This window comes from Neovison vison, chromosome 4 (genome assembly GCF_020171115.1).
Source record: "Neovison vison isolate M4711 chromosome 4, ASM_NN_V1, whole genome shotgun sequence".
NCBI lineage: Eukaryota > Metazoa > Chordata > Mammalia > Carnivora > Mustelidae > Neogale > Neogale vison.
Window position 1 is genome coordinate 158,701,891 of NC_058094.1, and position 18,928 is coordinate 158,720,818.

Here is an 18,928-nt window from a genome sequence, read left to right on the forward strand (position 1 = left end):
TACATCATGGAAGATCATGCTACTGGACCTGAGCAAGAAGACTGTATTGTGTTTTCTCACTGACCTTTTTCCAGTGAGCATCTTATTGTCCATCAGTCTATAAAGAAAATAGCAAAAAACTAGAAGGTATCTGATCTCTGTATCTAGTGAACTACATAGAACCACAATTATCACTTTGTTTAAAGTAGTTTGGCCTCTGGGTGCCTGGGTGGTTCAGTCGGTTAAGCATCAGACTCTTGATTTCTGCTCAGGTCATGATCTCAGGGTCATGATCTTAGGGTGGTGAGATTATGTTTTATGTTGGGCTCCATGCTGGGTGTGGATCCTGCTTAAGATCCTCTGTCTCCCTCTGCCCCTCCCCATTCTATTCTCTCTCTCTCTCATAAACAAACAAACAAAGGTAGTTTGGCCTCAAAATAACATGTAGACTCCATGTGTGATACTTTATTCATCTCTTAAGTGCTTCCAACAAAAGGGCATTCAACAGCATTCCATTAATGACAGATTATTATTCAGGAGTTTAAAAAAGAAGGGTGCTTTTGGGAAGAAAAAAATGTTGCTAGACCAGAAGCAATTAAAAGTAATAAAATTTAGACTAAAATTAATCTGTGTTCCCAAATCAAGCAAGAGGACAGAGCATTTCTAAAGTGGTTCTGTTATTCTGAAGAGAAAGGTATCTAATACAAGAGACTGATTAAAGAAGATTTGATGAATATTTTTTCAATTTTTTCAATAAATGAAGTGAGATGAAAGAAAAACTTGCCATTGGAGGCAAATTACAGAATGGTAGTATTTGTCTAAGTCCACAGACATATTGACCTTGAAGGCAACATTTAAATATAGACTTAGTTACAAACAGAAAGACAAATTCCATATGCTTTCACTTAAATGTGGAGCGTTACTAAACAGGCAGTGGGCAGGGGATGGATTAAATGGGTGACGAGTGTTATATGTAAGGGATGAATCGCTAAATTCTGCTCCGGAAACTAATACTACACTGTATGTTAACTAACTGGAATTTAAGTACAAACTTGAAAAAATAAAAAATAAAATGAATGAATAAATAAAAAGCAGAAGCAGACTCATAAATACAGAGGGCAGACCGATGTTTGCCAGAGGGATGTGTAGGGAGGTGAGCAAATGAGTCAAGAGGAGAGTGCGAGATACAGGCTTCTGGTTATGGAGTGAGGAAGTCACAGGATAAAAGGTACAACCATAGGGAATATAGTCCATTATAATAGTATTGTTTGGGGACAGGTGGCCACTATGCTTGTGGTGAGCATAGCATTAATGTATAGAGATACTGAATTTTGTTGTCCACCTGAAATCAATCTAACATTGTGTGTGTGTGTGTGTGTGTCAACTATACTTAAATATTTTTTTTAAAAGAAAGGATAAAAGAGTATGCACAAAGCATCGGAATAATAAAAAAGAGATTAGAGGTTAAAAATAGAGATAGATAAATATGGGCTTAGTTGTACTAAGGTTTTGTAATAAGGGGAAGAACTTCTCCTCCAGTCCTGCCTATTTACAGCCCATGACTGGGGCTCAAAAACCAGATCTAGACTTAATTCCAGCGAGAAGATGTAAATTATTTCAGAAATAGGATGCTGTGGTGATAACACCTTACCTTTTATGTTGTATTCTATTATTTACAAAGCACTTTTATATATTGCTTCATCTGGTATTTAGAATAACTCTGAGTTATGAGAAGAATGTTTTTGCCTTAAAACTGTTGTCCCATTTTGCAGACAAGAAAGCGAAGCTCAGAGAGATTGTGTGGCTTGCCCAAGGCTCTATCTCAGGGAGGTAGCAGAGCCAAAACTCAATCCAGGTCTTTCAACCCCCGGCCTGGTAGTCCCACCCATGCCTGTACCTACCTTTCAATGGGTTTCCCTAACTGCAAACACAGGGGCATGAGGGAGAATTGTCAGTCTCTCCTCAGCCCTGCCTTGTGGCGTCTTGGAAAAGATCTGTACCTTCTTGTGGATACCAGAACCAGCCTCTTCCCCCTTTAACCTGTGCTTCCAATAAATTGTAGCTCCGAATTGCCCCCTGTGGATGTCTACCTTCAGACATGCAGTCCTTAGTACTTATTATGGGAATTGCCCAGTTTCATGATTTGGAGCACTAAGGAAGCTTGGACTCTTAGCCTTGATTCGCTCTCTTGGCTTTTTCCCTAGTCTTTAAGAAGGTAGTGGAAAAGCTGTGGAAGCAGCAGAAGTTGTTGTGTGGGACGTTCAGTGCAGGAAGGTGGAAAGGAGGACATCTTCATGCCAAGATGTTGCCCTGCAGAGACCACACCTTCAGTTAAGGGATCCTTGTGGATGTGCAGAGACCTATTCCTTGCTCTTCCAGAAGAATGGTGTCTGCTCCATCCAGCTCACAAAATCTTGTGGGATTTAAATGAGATAATCTATTTTTTTACATTCTCTTTATTGCTTTGTGTTTACTTATATTCTGCCTCTTTTTAAGATTTGAGCTAGCTGTATAATTGATATAAAAGTGCTTTTAAACTGCTAAGGGAATGTAACTACAAAATATTTTGGACCATTTATAGTGTCCTCTGCCTGGTATTTCCTTTCCCACTTGCCATTTATGCTTTATCTCAAGAATTGCTTTTTATGTCTTTCTTTAAATTGATTGATAGCAGTGGCAATAATCATGGGTTACATCTGGATATACAAGGGTGTGACTGTAATGGTTGTAAAAATGGACTTTAAAAATTATTATGCAAATATCTGATTCTTATCTCAGATTTTAGTGCTAAAATTGTGGATCTGCCTGACCCAAGGCTTAGGACAGTTAGACCCCACCCACCATCAACCACCACCTTCTCCAACTTTGCGGTTCCTCCTACCACCAGTAAATGGCACTCTGGTCACATAGTGAAAACGCCAGTTAATCAGTAAATTTATGAATGAAGTGAACTCTGTAGGTGGAAGAAGTTTCAGCAAAGGTTCACTGTAACAAGAAGGGCAGATGCCTTTACTTCCTTATTCTCTGATTATGGCGGTCATGGTGGGAGGTTGCTGGTGGCTGCAGGCGGAGAGAGCGTGCCCACATGGAGAGGCCACATTCAGTCAGCAGTAACGTGCCTCACAGACTCTCATGGCTCAGATTTTTAGCGAGTGCTAGGTACCAGGCAGCGTTGTAGACGCTGAAGACACGGTCATGAGTGAAGCAGACAAACCTCTTTCCATCTGGAGCTTATGTGTTCACAGAGAGACAGGAGACAGATTACAGGTCATTGTGGCTGGAATAGTGTGGCCATGAACAGCCGCAGATGATTCAGAGGGCTGGGTTCTGGAAGGCCACGGTGAGGAGTTGGAGTTTTATTTGAAATGCAAGAAGAATCATGGAGCAGGGAAGGTTTTTGATCAAGGAAGGAAATTGATGTTTTATGTTTTCAGAAGGACCCACTGGCTATAAAAAGTCATGGGCCAATTTTAGAGATGGAAAGAGGCCTTTGCCTCATGTGTGAAGTCCTCTTGATTGGGCGTTTCTGTCTATAGCTCTGCATTGAGAAGGGTCTATAATGGCAAGTTGGACTTGGGGGAAATTATTCATAGCAGTTAGCAGAGATGCCACAGTCATGGAGAATAGAGCTGACCAAGGATCAGATATGAAGTAAGTCCTAGAAGTGGCCAGTGCTATAAAATAAAAATAAGGGGGCACCTGGGTGGCTCAGTCAGTTAAGCATCTGACTCTTAATTTCAGCTCAGGTCATGATCTCAGGGTCGTGAGATCGAGCCTCACATCCAGCTTCACGCTCAGTGCAGAGTCAGCTTGAGATTCGCTCTTCCTCTGCCCCTCCCCCATTTATGTGCTCTAAATAAATAAATCAAATCTTAAAAAAAAAAAAAAGAAAGAAAGAAAGAACCAAAAAGTTTGATAATCACTCAACACCGTAAAGTAATAATTCCATTCCTCCCCAGTAAGCAGACCTATGGGAGGGGATTATCTTTATAAATTGCAGAAACCCATTCCATTGCAAAGTGGGGACTATCTGTACTGATTTTCTCTGTATCTGCTTGAAGAATTTCCCATGTATTTTCACTAGAGGGCATCAGTAGTGATGGAGACACCAGCAGACTGTCCCAGAAAATGCCAGAGAAGATGGAATAAGGTTACAATTTTAAGGAGAAATAAAGTTCTTCCGATCACAGCCTTATCAAAACAAAACAGAACAAAATCTTAAGTAGGCGAGTTTCATTACTCTCACTCTTGGAGTTTTGTAAAGATTCAGTTGGGGCATTATCCACACCTCATCTCACCAAGGTTGATACGGCATGCCAGTCACCAAGTGAAGATTTCCCCATCCCTTCGGTAATCCTGCTGTCCCCTTCCCACCCTCCGAAAGAGCTAATATCCTTGTATACAGTCCGGTGTGTGTGATTTGGTTAAAACCACGTCTAAGAAAAGAATTAGAGATTCAGCCTGAGAGTGAGAACAGAGTCAAATGAAGACAATGATAACTTTCAAGGTACCGAAAGAACTGTCAGCTCTTTAGAAATGGCAGGCTTGAGTTGTTACATACCATCCATTGTACCATAAACCAGCCGTACACTTGTTATGGTTTGCTTTGGTTTATAACATGATGTTTTACATTTATTCTGCACACAGTAAGTATAACTAGAAATCTATGCATTGGAAAAGGTCCTCCATGTCTCCTGACCCTGAACTTTTAAACATCTTTCCAAAAACTTTAAAAAATATAAGAAGAAGAAGATCTTAGGAACGGGGGACAGGGAATTGGAAGTTTAGATCTAAAACAAGACAAGTTGATTCCTGTGTTCAAGTTGGGTCTTGAGCTGAGTACATTGAGTACTTCACTGTTTCCCCGGGGAAGGAGTGGGACCCCACAGACCTAAGCTGTGCATAGTTAACCATCCTGAGCAGTAATTCCACTGTGAGATTCATGACTAAGTGATTGAACCAAGGGTAGGAGGAAGGTAGGATTTTCTCTTTTCTGTCCCTAGGACTTTAGAGGCACACAGACAACAGTGTTTGTAACCTGAGAATTTGTGTACAGTTTTCAGCATTTGAAAATTCTTAGACAGGATAATGACTCAAAATTGAAGTGCTCATTGGTTTGGGATGCTATTTGTGTTATATAGTTTTTGACACTTTGCCAAATGTTTTCCTGTGAATTCCCCTCTTAGGAAGGCACGTAGGCAGGAAGATAAATGTAGCTGAAGATCCGTGAGGAAAGCCCCACAAGGTAGCACAGGGCCAGAACCACATGGAGCAGTCAGTTGCTCCATGGCAGGGCTCGAAACAAACCACCCCAATGCCGGTGCCAAACCCAGATGAGTATCTGTGAGTTCCTCGAGCCTGTGTGGTAAGCTGGGTTTCAGCTGATCTTGTCTGCATTCTGCAGGGTTCACCTCCAAGATACAGGCCGGGTTCTGGTCTCACCACACATCTTGCATCCTACTCCGAGCGACAGCTATGAAATAATGCTCTTCCTGTGACAAGAGACAGGAAGAGCACAGTGCACAGCCACATTTAAACCCGCACTGTGTCAATACCACTGACTTCCATTATTCACACCAAATATCATCTCCAAGGGGCAGGGAAGGGAGGGTGGAGAGAGGGGCAAGAAGAAATATTTCCTGAATACTAATCTAATCTTCCAGATTAGAGTTTATGACTTCTAGGCTGATCAGCTACTCCTGGCTAAACTAAGTGACTCAGAGCCTTGATTTGTTTAGAATGATGTTCATTTAAAACACTTTTTCGGGCCATTATCATAGGGATCATACAGGACAAATAGACACGACTATGGTATAATACCTCTTTGGCTAGTATATAGAGGTGAAAGGAAAAATCTTGATTTATGTATGATGCAAAGAATATTTTACCCCCAGATACTCAAGTAAGATAAGATAAACTGACTACTAACGATTGGCTCAGTTTTAAGATCGGATGAAAGTTCCTTCACTTGTGCTTGTCCTCGATACAGTGCTGTCAGAATGTTTTTTTAGCTACCAGACAATAATGTTTGCAATGGAGATTATTAAGGAAGGACACCATGGTGTAGGTACACAGTGCTTTCACCTCTACAGCCAGCTTGGTAAACCCAACTGATAATCTCCTGAGTGCTAAAAAGAACAATTGCTATTCTCTCAGTGCTCATCCTTGCTCTCCACGAGTGCATTAAAATCACAGACTTAGGGGCACCTGGGTGGCTCAGTGGGTTAAGCCGCTGCCTTCGGCTCAGGTCATGATCTCAGGGTCCTGGGATCGAGTCCCACATCGGGCTCTCTGCTCAGCAGGGAGGCTGCTTCCCTCTCTCTCTCTCTCTCTGCCAGCCTCTCTGCTTACCTGTGATCTCTCTCTGTCAAATAAATAAATAAAATATTTTTTAAAAAAATCACAGACTTACCTATAAGGAGTTAGAAAAGTATTGAAATGTCTCTGATTTTTGTCATTTCTTTATTGCCTCAGAAGGGGTACTTGAGGATAGCTTGAGTATTTACTCTTCCTAGAGTAACACTGCTTTCCCACGTACAGTATGTCTGCCTCGTAGATGTAGAACTTTACCGTACGAGATGGTCGGTTTTTCAAGCATATCAATAGTAGTTGTGATAATAGTAGTCATAGCTATCAGGTATTAAATGTTTCCTGTGCATCAGACACTCTTACCAGCTCTTGAGGTGCATTTCCTGATGGAATGCTCACAGTAACTGAGGTAAGTACTGCTATTACTCCCATATAGGGCAGCGGAGGCACCAAAAGAGATTTTTTTTTTTTTAAGTATTATGTCCAAGGTTACTAGAACTGGGAAGACATGGTCTGGCACTTCCTGTGAACACAAGACAGATTCCTTTGTTAAGGCACTGACTGCCTACGGAAAGTACATTGGGAGTGAAAAGAGTACGTTTGTGTGCATGCTTTTTTAAAGAGCTCTTTTAGCTTCACAGCAAAACCGAGGGAAGACACAGAAGTTGCCCATACGTTCCCTGTGTGTGCACACAGTCCCAGCCTCCCCGGTATCAACATGCCCCACGAGAACGGGCCGTCCGTTAAAATTGCTGATCCTACATTGCCCCATCATTATAACCGAGAGTTCATTAGAGTTTACTCCTGGTGAGCAAATGTATAGTGTGGGTGTGGACAAATGTATAATGACATGTATTCACCTTCACAGTATCATACAAAGTAATTTCACAGCCCTGAGAAATCCTCTGTGCTCTGCCCACTCCTCCCTTCCTCTGCCCTAACCCTAGCATCCACTGATCTTTCTGCTGTCTTTGTAGTTCTGCCTGTTCCAGAATGTCAGCTCGTTGGAAGCGTGCTGTTTTATATTGATGGCTAAACGACCTTTGTGCTCTGTTGTGCTGCTGCAGGCTTAGTATATGGTTGAGGTCCAACTTCAAGTCTTTGCCAGTGGAGACACAGAGGGGTGTCCTGGTATAGTGACGAAGAGCATGGACTCCACCTCTAGCTGGGTTCAAATCCGGCTCTGCCACCTGTGAGCTGTGTAACACGGACAAGGTGCCCAGTGTCTCACTACCTCAGTTTCTCTGTGTGTAAGGTATAAGGTGGAGATGACCATAGCCCCTCCCCCACAGTGCTGTCATGAGGACTAAAGTGAGTGCATATTTGCAAGCTACTTAACATACAGAAAATGTTTGCTAAATATCTAATAGGAGGCTTGGGTAGCCCAGCTCTTTGGGAAGGGATGGTAGACTGGGAGCAGAGTCCTCTTTCAGCCTGTCCCAGTAGCCTGCATCATGGCCTCAGGCGACTCAACCTTTCCAACCTCAGTTTACTCCTGTAAAAAGAAGTTCTTAGACTCCCTGATTGTTCACACTGCCCCTCAAGGTGCTAAGCTCCCGCTTCCTGATCTCCTTCTCGCTTAGGGAAGTCTAGATGAAGGGTGGGTGGGGGCACCTGGAGAATGAGACACAGAATCTTTCCTCTCCTTTGTTTTCTGGGCACTGTGAAGACGTGATTTGTGAACAGTACACTTTAGACTTGCAAGAATGCCTGTGGTTAAACTTTCCTAGAGAACGACATCTTATGGGGAAGAGAAGCCTTCCTTGACTTTTAGATTGGATAGTTTGAAGACCTTGTCAGGGACTGCGCATTCACAAAGCCACAGTTGTACACATGTCCGAAAAGCCAAGCCATCAGAAGTAAAAATATTTAATGAAGTAGGAGAATGTTTGTTTCTAGAAGTTGCTAAGAGATTACTCTTTTTAAAACAACCACGTTTGGGAATTAAAAGATGATTTGCCGGAGTAGGTCATGTTACTTCCGTCTCCTGCGTGCACCGTCTGAAGGTGGCTGCCGAGCATTTTGAGGTGGCCATCGGGGACAGCATCAGGACAGTGCAGTTCTGTTCAGCATGAATGTGTCATGCCAGAGCCTCAGGGATAACATTCAAGGTGTGCCAGATCTCAGTCATTATGTATTTTGGGGCTATCAAGTATGTTAAAGCTGTGACTTGCAGGTGTGTGAACATATGTATTATTTATGTATCATTTCCAAAATACCTGTTTAGGGGGCACCTGGGTGGCTTAGTCGTTAAGCATCTGCCTTCAGCTTGGGTCATGATTCCAGGGTCCTGGGATCGAGTCCCATGTCGGGCTTCCTGCTTAGCGGGGAGTCTGCTTCTCCCTCTCCCACTCCCTTTCCTTCTGCCTGATGTTCCCCTGTTCATGCTCGCTCTCTCTCTCTCTCTCTGTGTCAAATAAATAAATAACATCTTTTAAAAAATAAAAATTAAAATATCTGTTTAGGTCACTCTGCTTTTTTGGAGTTGAGAGATCTAACAACCCCATATTTTGGAACAAGTTGAGCCCTCTCCATCTGGGGTAAACTCTCCTCTTCTGTACAGGAATTCTGCTTTACTTCTGTTTTAAAAACTATAAATAGGGGTGCCTGGGTGTCTCAGTGGGTTGAAGCCTCTACCTTCAGCTCAGGTCATGATCCCGGGGTCCTGGGATCGAGCCCCGTATCGCTCTCTGCTCAGCGTGGAACCTGCTTTCTCCTCTCTCTCTGCCTGCCTCTCTGCCTACTTGTGATCTCTATCAAATAAATAAATAAAATCTTCTAAAAAAAACTATAAATAGTTTAAATCCAGCTAATCTGTCTCAATCAGACTATCAACTGAAGTGTTCACTGCTGGCTTGGCTTTCCTAATAGGAGACAGTGAAGGTTGCATAAAAATTCTTCGGCATACTTGTCAATAGAGTTTTCTTCTATTGATAATCCATTAGTATTGGTGCCGTGATTTATTGTAGGCTGCTTATGACCATATATGTTTTGTGCACTGCTGTATCCACAGGGCCTGGCAAACAGTAGGCACATAATAAATACTTGTAGAATAAACGAGAGAATGAAGGAATACTCATGTCTCCTATCCTAAAGGATTTAAGAATATTATACATTACTTAATAATAAGAGTAATTGTTTGAAATCTCATTAGCATGATCCATAACTATGTTTGTTGTTGACCTTCTAAAGGACCAGAGCCCTTCTGCTTCACTGAAACAGTCCTGAGAAGGGCCTCAGGTTCACCACCCCTGCCAGGTGATACAATGACCACGGCTCTTTGCTGAAATTCTTACTACTTTTCTTACAAGCTCAGTAAGAAAGAGTAAATGTATTTTAAAATATAAAACAATTCTAAAAATTTTTAATTGTGAAGGTTTGAATATATTGTTGAGAGGAGTTAATTATCAAGCACATCTAACATTTCCTGTGGCATTTTGGACATGCTCATTTTTTTTTTTTAAAGATTTTATTTATTTATTTGACAGACAGAGATCACAAGTAGGCAGAGGCAGGCAGAGAGAGAGGAGGAAGCAGCCTCCCAGCTGAGCAGAGAGCCCGATGCGGGACTCGATCCCAGGACCCCGAGATCATGACCTGAGCCGAAGGCAGCGGCTTAACCCACTGAGCCACCCAGGCGCCCGGACATGCTCATTTTTATATTGACTTATTGACTTATGAAACACTTGTTTGGTGATATTATTTATGTTGGATGATATTAAATCTGTTTACAAGAGGTATGCTAAAGTCTTAGACTTGTAAGTTCTCATCTCTGTTGCCACCCCTCCCAAAAAAGGAAGAAAAGCGATAGCTTACAAATCCTGATTTCACCTCTCAAGTCCTTCAAACATATTTGGGGTTTCTAATTTGTTGATTGATGTAAGTGTTTACTCATATTTTTTCCTGTTATTGAAGTTAGAAACCACAGCAGTGTCCTGTAAGATACAAGAAAAAAAAAAAATTGGTGAGAAGGAAATGAGGCGAATACAAATTAAAGTTATTTTCCTGATGGATCCAGGTCTTCCCTAAAAGCGAATGAGTACCTTCCAGTTTAGGTTTTCTCTTCCTGTGGGTTCCAGTCTGCTTTCCTAATGCCCGAAGCCACTGCGGTTATAGGTTTTTAAAGCTGAGTCGCTAGAACGTGTACCATTGTTCTCCGCTTGTTTTCCTGCGGTATTTCAGTGACCCGCAGCACACAAGCAGGGCAGTTTGAGGGAAAACCTTCCCAGTTCTCTGTCCTCCCACCCCCCTCCCGTGGCAGAGCGAGTGATTTCTTCTGTGCTGGCCCTCCTCCCCGGCCTCCCGCTGTGTGTGATCGTCCTCTGCAATGTCCCTGCAAGAAGAGAAGGTGAAAATCAGCCTGCAGGTTTAAATTAATTGCACGCCTCAGTTATGCTCAGAGTTTCGCCAGTTCTTTACATCACAACATTCTAAACTTCTAGTTTAAACATAATTGGAAAGAGAAAGCTGACATTCAAGTAGTCACTGACAGAGTAAACTTAACTAAAGCATAACAGTGTAAAATACTCATATGCAAATAACTTGAATAATCTGATAAAGTCATTCATAGGCCCTTGAATATTTTATTAAAGATAACTGTTATGGGTTCAGAGCCCTGGATTCCAGCACCTTTTTGTTTTTCAAACTTACGTGCTGAATTATATTGTGTTTGTTCTAATGGAACATCACTTTTATTCATAGTGGAAATCGCTTTTTTAAAATATAACTTTTTCATGGAGTTATAAATGTAATGCATGTTCCTGGCCAAAAACAAAAACAAAAACAAAAACAAGAACAAAAAAAATAGTAGCGCCTCCTCCATTTGAAATTGTGTACCTGGCAGTTAAGATCTGAAGGATGCTGGATACAAGAAAGCAGTGCCTGTGTTTTACTGGGGCTGGCTTCAGATATTTGAGTTATCCTGTCTTCATTTGGAAAAGAAACATGCACTTAGTGGCTCTGCCTCCAGGCTCCCAAGGGATGGTGTCCGTATCCACACTGGCAGCACTCTTCACCCTGTATTTGTAATTCTGTATTTACATTTTGGTGCCACTGAACTATAACTGGGACTTTTACCACTCCTCCGTGTCCAGTGCAGCTCCTGGCACCCTGGCAGGTGCTTAGGTCACATTTGCTAAAAGAATTCAGAGTTTACATGAGTAGTGATGGAAGGCAAACACAGGGAAACCTCATTCTTCCTTATTTTTTCTAACTTTCGTATGGCGTGTTTCAGTTTGGGCTTTTATGCACAGCTAAATTGGACATATTGTATTTCTGGGGGAAAAAATTCTATTAGCATATCCTGTCAAACTCTAAATAGAGGCAATTCTTAGAACTTGTATTTATGTGCAGCCATTAATTGCCAAGAATAATAATTTACTTGTAAATGCAAGATTGTATTAATTTTATCTGTAATGGAATTCTTGTTCCTCCTGAAATCATAGCAAATTATTAAAATTGCTTTGTGGGGAGTACAAAGTTAAGGAGATCAAATTTGCTTTACAAGAACACTTGATGTAATTAATTTTTAAAAATATATCTTGCTTTTTTAATACCAGACTTCAGATAATTTTTTTAAAGACCTTTATAAAAAGAACTGTTCTCCCCATTTCTCCTTTCTTTGTCAGTGAATCCTCAAACCTAGAATATGCCTTTAAGTTTTTACTCTACACCAACTGGCTGAGTTACGTTGTGACTTTATAATGCAGTCTAGTAGAGAGTAAACTGAGACATTACATGTTTTTTTGAGACTTTTAACTCATAATTGTTGGTGAGCACTTTGACCCATAGCTTTAGAACAATGGCTATTTGGAATCAGGTCTGATCTTTGGCAAATGCATGCCATTAGAGCATAATGACTAGTTTCTGCGCTGATTGGTCAGAATTCACGCCTGGCAGGTTCTTAAATATTTTAACAATTATCCCAGCTTGAATGGTGACTCGGAAGCTCCATGAAAACCTTCAGTACTTTCTGAATCATCCTGGAAAGATTCATGTATTCTTGGCATGACAGCTGAGTTGAGTATGAAATTCTCAATCTTTGGAACTTGGAAATTAGAGGTCCGTAAACCCTCTCTTCCTCTTCTTAATGCCTGCCTTTCTGTCGTAGCCTATATCCAATCCATCAGTAAATCTATTGCTCTGCCTTTTAACAAGCTGCAGACAGACTGACCCCCTCTCACTGCAGTCACTGTTTCTAGGGCCCAGAGTATATCGTCTCCCTCTGTACAGTTGTAAAAAACTTTTCTTCATCTCCCAGTTCTGTCCTTGCTCCTGATAGTGTGTTCTCGAAGGCAAATGTGTGGATGGTGAGTTACAGGCCACAGGGGCTCCATATGAGCCCGTCTTCTGCCCCGTGTCCCTTCTCTGTCTCAGCCTCCACTTCTCTCTCCTGGGCTTTCTGTCTGCTCCAGCCACCCTGTCCTTCAGGCTCACTCCAGCCTTGCACATTCTACTGGAATATGAGCTCCCTGCCTGCATGAAGGGTTTCTGTGTGATACCTTCTGTGTAGCCTCAGCCACCAGGAAGGACCCCTGGCACATAGTAGTTGCTCAATAAATAGTAGTTGAACCAATGAATCATTGCACAGTATTTCCAGTCATTCTGTTTGGATAAAGACTGTGTTTAGAAATGGGAAGTTGAGCAGGTTCTTAAATTTCTTTTTGTTCTTCTTATTTAATGGTATTCTTCCACAGGAAATATACCATAACAAAAGCAATACCAGTCATTTAGATTCTCTCCTTTAAAAGCTTTTCCTTAAAAGCAGACAACACTGAAAAGGGACACCAACCAATATTAAGCAATACTTAAGCCTTTAAGTATGGAAATTTTTAAAAGGAATCAAGATGCCATTTAATTTTATTGGAGGACATACACACAAAGCCTTTCTGAATGGAAAGATACACCAAAAGGTTGTATACAAAGATTTTACATCATTATTTTCAGATAAGTAGATATTTTAATGACACTCCAACCAGATTTCCAGTGGGAACTTTATTTTGTTGACTGATGGTTTTGTTTGAAACTCACCTTCCCTCATCACTTAAAGTGTTCCTCTCATATTGGTCTGTCTACATTATATCTCCTTGTTTTATTTTGCTAGAACACTTTTTTTTGCCCACCTTTATTGAGATAGAATAGACATATAACAGTGTATAAGTGTAAGGTGCACAACAGAGTGATTTTATATATGTATATATACACACACACACACACACACACACACATATATACACACACATAACAAAATGATACCACAGTAAGTTTAGTTAACATATGCATTATATCATGTGATTACAATTTTTGTGTGTCTGTGGTGAGAGCTTTGAAGATCTACTGTCTTAGCAACTTTCAAATATACAGGGTAATATTGTTAACTAAAGTCACTATGCTTTACATTACCTCCCCAGAATTGATCCATTTTATAACTAGAAATTTATATCCTGTGATTGCTTTTCATCCATTTCTCTACCTCCCCATCCCCTGCCCCTGGCAACCATTAATCTGTTCTCTGCTTTTGTTGAGTTCAGGGTTTTTTAGATTCCACATACAAGTGAGATCATACAGTATTTATCTTTCTTTGGCTTATTTGACTTAGCATAACACCCTCAGTGGACACAATGCCCACATTGTTGCAAATATCAGGATTTCCTTATTTTTTATGGCTGAATACTGTCCCTTACATATATACACTACATTTTTTTCATTCATTTCATCCATCAGTGGACACTTTGGTTGTTCCCATATCTTGACTATTGTAAGTATTGTCGAGGTGAATGTAAGGCTGCAGAAATCTCTTCAAGTTAGTAATTTAATTTCCATCAGAAATTAAATATCCTCCTATGGAATTGTTGGATCATATGATAGTTGTATTTTTAATTTTTTGAGAAACCTTCCTACTGTTTTCCATAGTGGCTGTACCAATTTACATTCCCACCAATAATGTATAAACATTCCGCTTTCTCCACATTCTTGCCAGCACTTGTTATCTTATCTTTTTGATACTAGCCATTCTGACATGTGTGAGGTGACATCTCATTGTGTTTTTGATGGTTTTAATCTGATAATTAGTGATGTTGAGCACCTTCTCATGTATTTGTTGGCCAGTTAAATATCTTCTTTGGGAAAATGTCTGTTCAGGTCCTTTGCCCACTTCTTAATTATATTATTTGATTTTTTTGCTATTGAATTTTGTGAGTTCTTTATATATTTTGGATATTAACCCCTTACCAGATAGGTGGTTTGCAAATATTTTTCTCCCATTCCATAGGTTGCCTTTTCATTTTGTTGATGGTTTCTTTTGCTGTGCAGAAGCTTTTAGTTTGTTGTGGTCTCACTTGTTTATTTTCGTTTTTACTGCTTGTGCTTTGGGTGTTGTATCCATAAAATCCATGAATATGGTCATGCCAAGACCAGTGTCAAGAAGCTTTTTCCACCTCTGTTTTTGTCTGTGCTTTCAGGTCTTACATTTAAGTCTTTAATACTTTCGGAGCTAATTTTTCTTCTTGGTTTAAAATAGGAGTCCAGTTTCATTTTTTTGTTTGTTTTCCCACCATATATGGAAGAGATTATTTTTCCTCCATTGAGTATTTTGGCTTCCTTGTCAAACATTAGTTGACCGTTCATGCCTGAGTTTAATTCTGGGCTTTCACCTTTGTTCTATTAGTCTGTGTGTCTGTTTTTATGCTAGTACCAGATAGTTCAGATTGTTCTAACTTTTTGAAAGATAGTTTGAAATCAGGAAAGGTAATGCCCCTAGGTTTGTTCTTCTTTCTCAAGATTGCTTTGGCCATTTAGGGTCTTCTGTGGTTCCATACACATTTTAGGATTGTTTTCTTCTTGTTTGTATAAATACAAAAAAAATGCCATTGAGGGGTGCCTGGGTGGCTCAGTGGGTTAAGCTCCTGCTTTCAGCTCAGGTCATGATCCCAGGGTCCCGGGATCAAGTCCCGCATCAGGCTCTCTGCTCTGCGGGGAGCCTGCTTTCTCCTCTCTGCCTGCCTGTCTGCCTACTTGTGGTCTCTGTCTGTCAAATAAATAAATAAAATTTTTATTTAAAAAATGCTGTTGAAATCTCAATAGGGATTGTATTAGGGCTATAGATGATGTTGGGTAGTATGAAGATTTTACTAGATTAATTCTTCCAATTCATGAACACAGGATTCCTTTCCATTTATTTGTGTCTTCAATTTCTTTCTTCAGTGTCTTAATAATTTTCAATGTACAGATTTTTTTATCTCCTTGGTTAAATTTATTCGTAGGCATTTCATTATTTTTGATGCTTTATAAATGGAGTTTTTGCTTTATTTCTTTTTCACATAATTCAGTGTTAACATAGAGAAACACAACTGACTTTTATATATTGATTTTGTATTCTGCAGCTGGGCTGAATTTGGCACTATAGTATTTTGGTGGAGATATCCTATATATAAAATCATGTCTGCAAACAGAGACAGTTTTACCTCTTCCTTTCCAATTCAGATGCCTTTTATTTATTTTTCTTTCTTTCTTCCTTTTTTTTTCTTGATTGCTCAGGCCCAGACTTTTAGTAGCATGGTGTTGAATAAGAATGCTGAGAGAGTCACGGCGCCTGGGTGGCTCAGTGGGTTAAGGCCTCTGCCTTCGGCTCAGGTCATTATCTCGAGGTCCTGGGATTGAGCCCCCAGGTCCCATCGGGCTGTCTGCTCAGCAGGGAGCCTGCTTCCCTTCTCTCTGCCTGCCTTTCTGCCTACTTGTGATCTCTGTCTGTCAGATGAATAAATAAAATCTTTAAAAAAAAAAAAGAATGCTGAGAGTGGACATCCTTGTCTTGTTCCTGATGTTAGAGAAAAAGCCTTCTGCCTTTCATAATTGAGTATGGTATTAGCTGTGGGCTTGTCATGTATATGCGTTTCTGCATTGGGTACATTCCTTCTATACCCAGTTTTTAAGGGTTTTTATCATGAATGGATGCTAAATTTTGTCAAATGCTTTTTCTGCATCTATTAAGATAATCATGTGATTTTTGTTTTTTAGTCTATTTAATATGGTGTATCACATTTATTGATTTGCATGTGTTAAACCACCCTTGCATTCCAGGGATGCATACTATAAAGAGACATCATTTTTTCATTGCTGGAAAATGAAAAGTAATCTATCAGCATCTATTAAAATGTAAAATGTGCATACCATTTACCAAACAGTTCAACATGGAAAAATCTGTCCAATAGAAACAAAGGCATTAGTATACAGAGATAGATGTGCAAGGATATTTATTGAAGCATTGCTTTTAAGGGAAAAGGAACTGGAAATGATCTCAGTTGTCATCAGTAGGAAATAGTCTAAATAACTATGATACTTCTAGTCTATGGAATATTATACAGTCTTAAAACAATTGTTAAATCTATTTTCTTGCTTTAAAGGACTGCTGCATACTAAAAAGATTCCAGACTGTTTATTGTACAATCCATCTTTAAAAATTAAAGTAGTATCTACACATGTATATATGGATGGATTTGTATTGTAAACATAAATAAATATGTGGAAAGAGACATACCCTAGACATTAACAATTGCTGTGTCTTCAGGAGTCAAAAATAGAGAGCAGGAGAGGAGATTATTAACATCTGTGCTGCTTTATTGTTTAACTTTGTAAAACCAACATCTTAATTTTTAAAATAAAATAAAGATGACTTAATGAAAAACATAAAGGTACATTAGAGGATATTAGTAGTTTGGCTTTGAGCCAAACCAAGCAAATGTAAGAAAGAAAACGTAAATACTAAATAGTGTAAGAAAGGAGAACCACCATTACTGTATTGGATCAGAGATATCTTCATAGTGAAGGCAGCAGTTCTTACTTCACCAATGTGTCAGTGTTCTTCAGTAGACTTACAGTTTGGAGGTTTGGAATTTGTGTTTCTTTTTTTTACCTGATTAAAACTTAGTTATTCTAAGAAATAATTATTAGGAAACCAGATTATGAAATATAAATCACCGTAACAAAAGAAAACAATGCTTCCTTATTTAAAATGTTACGATCTTCCTGTTTTATTCTTTGTAACTGCCTGATCTAAAGGTGAAGTGTACCATGGCCAGCGTAACCATGGCTAAAGTCAAACGCTGTCTTTTTTAAAAGTTGAGGTTTTGGTTTTTTTTTTTTTTAACATACTTGTAATGTATACATTTGAAACAAAGGTTGCTTATCATTTTTCTTTTTTATTTCAGAACGCTTTACCCTGTACAGCTCTAAAAACCTTAGGCAAGCATGGAATAAGTAAGTCTTTACACAGTTTGTGCTTGTTCTTGCTCTTTTTCTTTTCTCTCTCAGTTTCTCTCTCAATTCTTAAAACTCTCCAAATAAGCTTGTCTTGACATTTTTCATTTGCTCATCCAAGTATCCATGCATCCATTCATTTAACCATTAAATAGTCGGTAAGCCCTAACTGGGCACCAGCCTCCATGTTCACTTTAAGCCGATGCTGTTATATATGAGTTTGGGTTCTTAGAGCAACGTGGCATTGCTTGAGAATTCTAAATCCTGAAATTCATTATGCTTAATCTTCTCATAACTGAATTCCAAGAAATGTTTTCACAATAACAAAATAGCATCTAAGTACAGTGTTATGACTGATTCTAATCTAAATAATGCCAGTGACAAACTTGGAGCTAGAGAAAATTGATCTTTCAGATTTTTTCAGTTTATCTGTTGTTCTCCTAAGCCTTGTTGGAAAGCGAAGTATGTGTATCACTTGAAATATATGTGATCTGTTTATTTAATTTCTGTTCTCTCATCTGATCTCATTGAAATAATTTTATTTATTGGTTTCGAAATTTGATGAAATCTGAAGGTCTGGGTTTCTCAAGTTATTCAAAGGTCTTTTATTGCAAGCCAACGTGTTAATAAATCATTGAAAGTTGGAAAGCAGAGTGATTGAGTCACTCATTAGTTGTGGAGATCGTATTTCAAGCATGGTGCTGGGAAAAAGGTAACTGGGACTGGTTTGATTTAAAAAAAATTAATTTGTCATAACAGAATTTTGTCTGTGGGGAATTTGGTATTATTGCCTCAGTTTTTACTGTTACAACATGTTTCATTTTAGACACCATCAATTATAAAAATAAAAAAAGAAGGAAAAAAACCTTTTTATAATAAAAATGTTGTCAGTAGATCCAGTAGACAACTTATTGTGAGCAACTCATGAAGTGAGTACTTTAAACTTTGCAGTGGTTTATTTGGAAGATTTGGCAAGTTATTTTGATTAAATTCATCCTTAGAAGAGCACTGGGATAACTATTTTCGTCTAACACAAGGCTTTGCATTTCCATTTGAAGAATCAGTTCTTAATGTCTGGGAGGCATGCCCTCTGTTGGGAACATTCTGTGCCTGTTCCTTCACTCTTGTTCCCTTCACCCTCCCCCCTTCACTGGTCATCCGTCTAACAATTTAATTAAGTGCTTTCATACACGAGGTATCACATATAGTATACAGTTCCTACCTTAATTAAATGACCAAACACATTCTCTCATGATTGCTCAAGAAGGTTTGTCCAAGCAGGTAACCGTCTTAGGAGACAGTTCTTTATAAAGCAGTTGAATTTCTAACCCCTCCTTTGAAGTCACAGGAACATCTGGCAGATCTACACAGAGCATTTGTGGAGAAC

General features: G+C 39.5%; 1 protein-coding gene across 4 annotated transcripts in view; it reads left to right on the top strand.

The window, feature by feature from the left end:
* The window catches only part of CDK14 (cyclin dependent kinase 14), a 570,565-nt gene that overhangs the window by 420,583 nt on the left and 131,054 nt on the right, over positions 1 to 18,928 (top strand). For all 4 annotated transcript variants that reach the window (XM_044245987.1, XM_044245990.1, XM_044245988.1 and 1 more), the window contains one exon: positions 17,493 to 17,541. In XM_044245987.1, the coding sequence (XP_044101922.1) occupies positions 17,493 to 17,541 (49 nt within the window). The remainder of the gene's footprint in view (positions 1 to 17,492; positions 17,542 to 18,928) is intronic.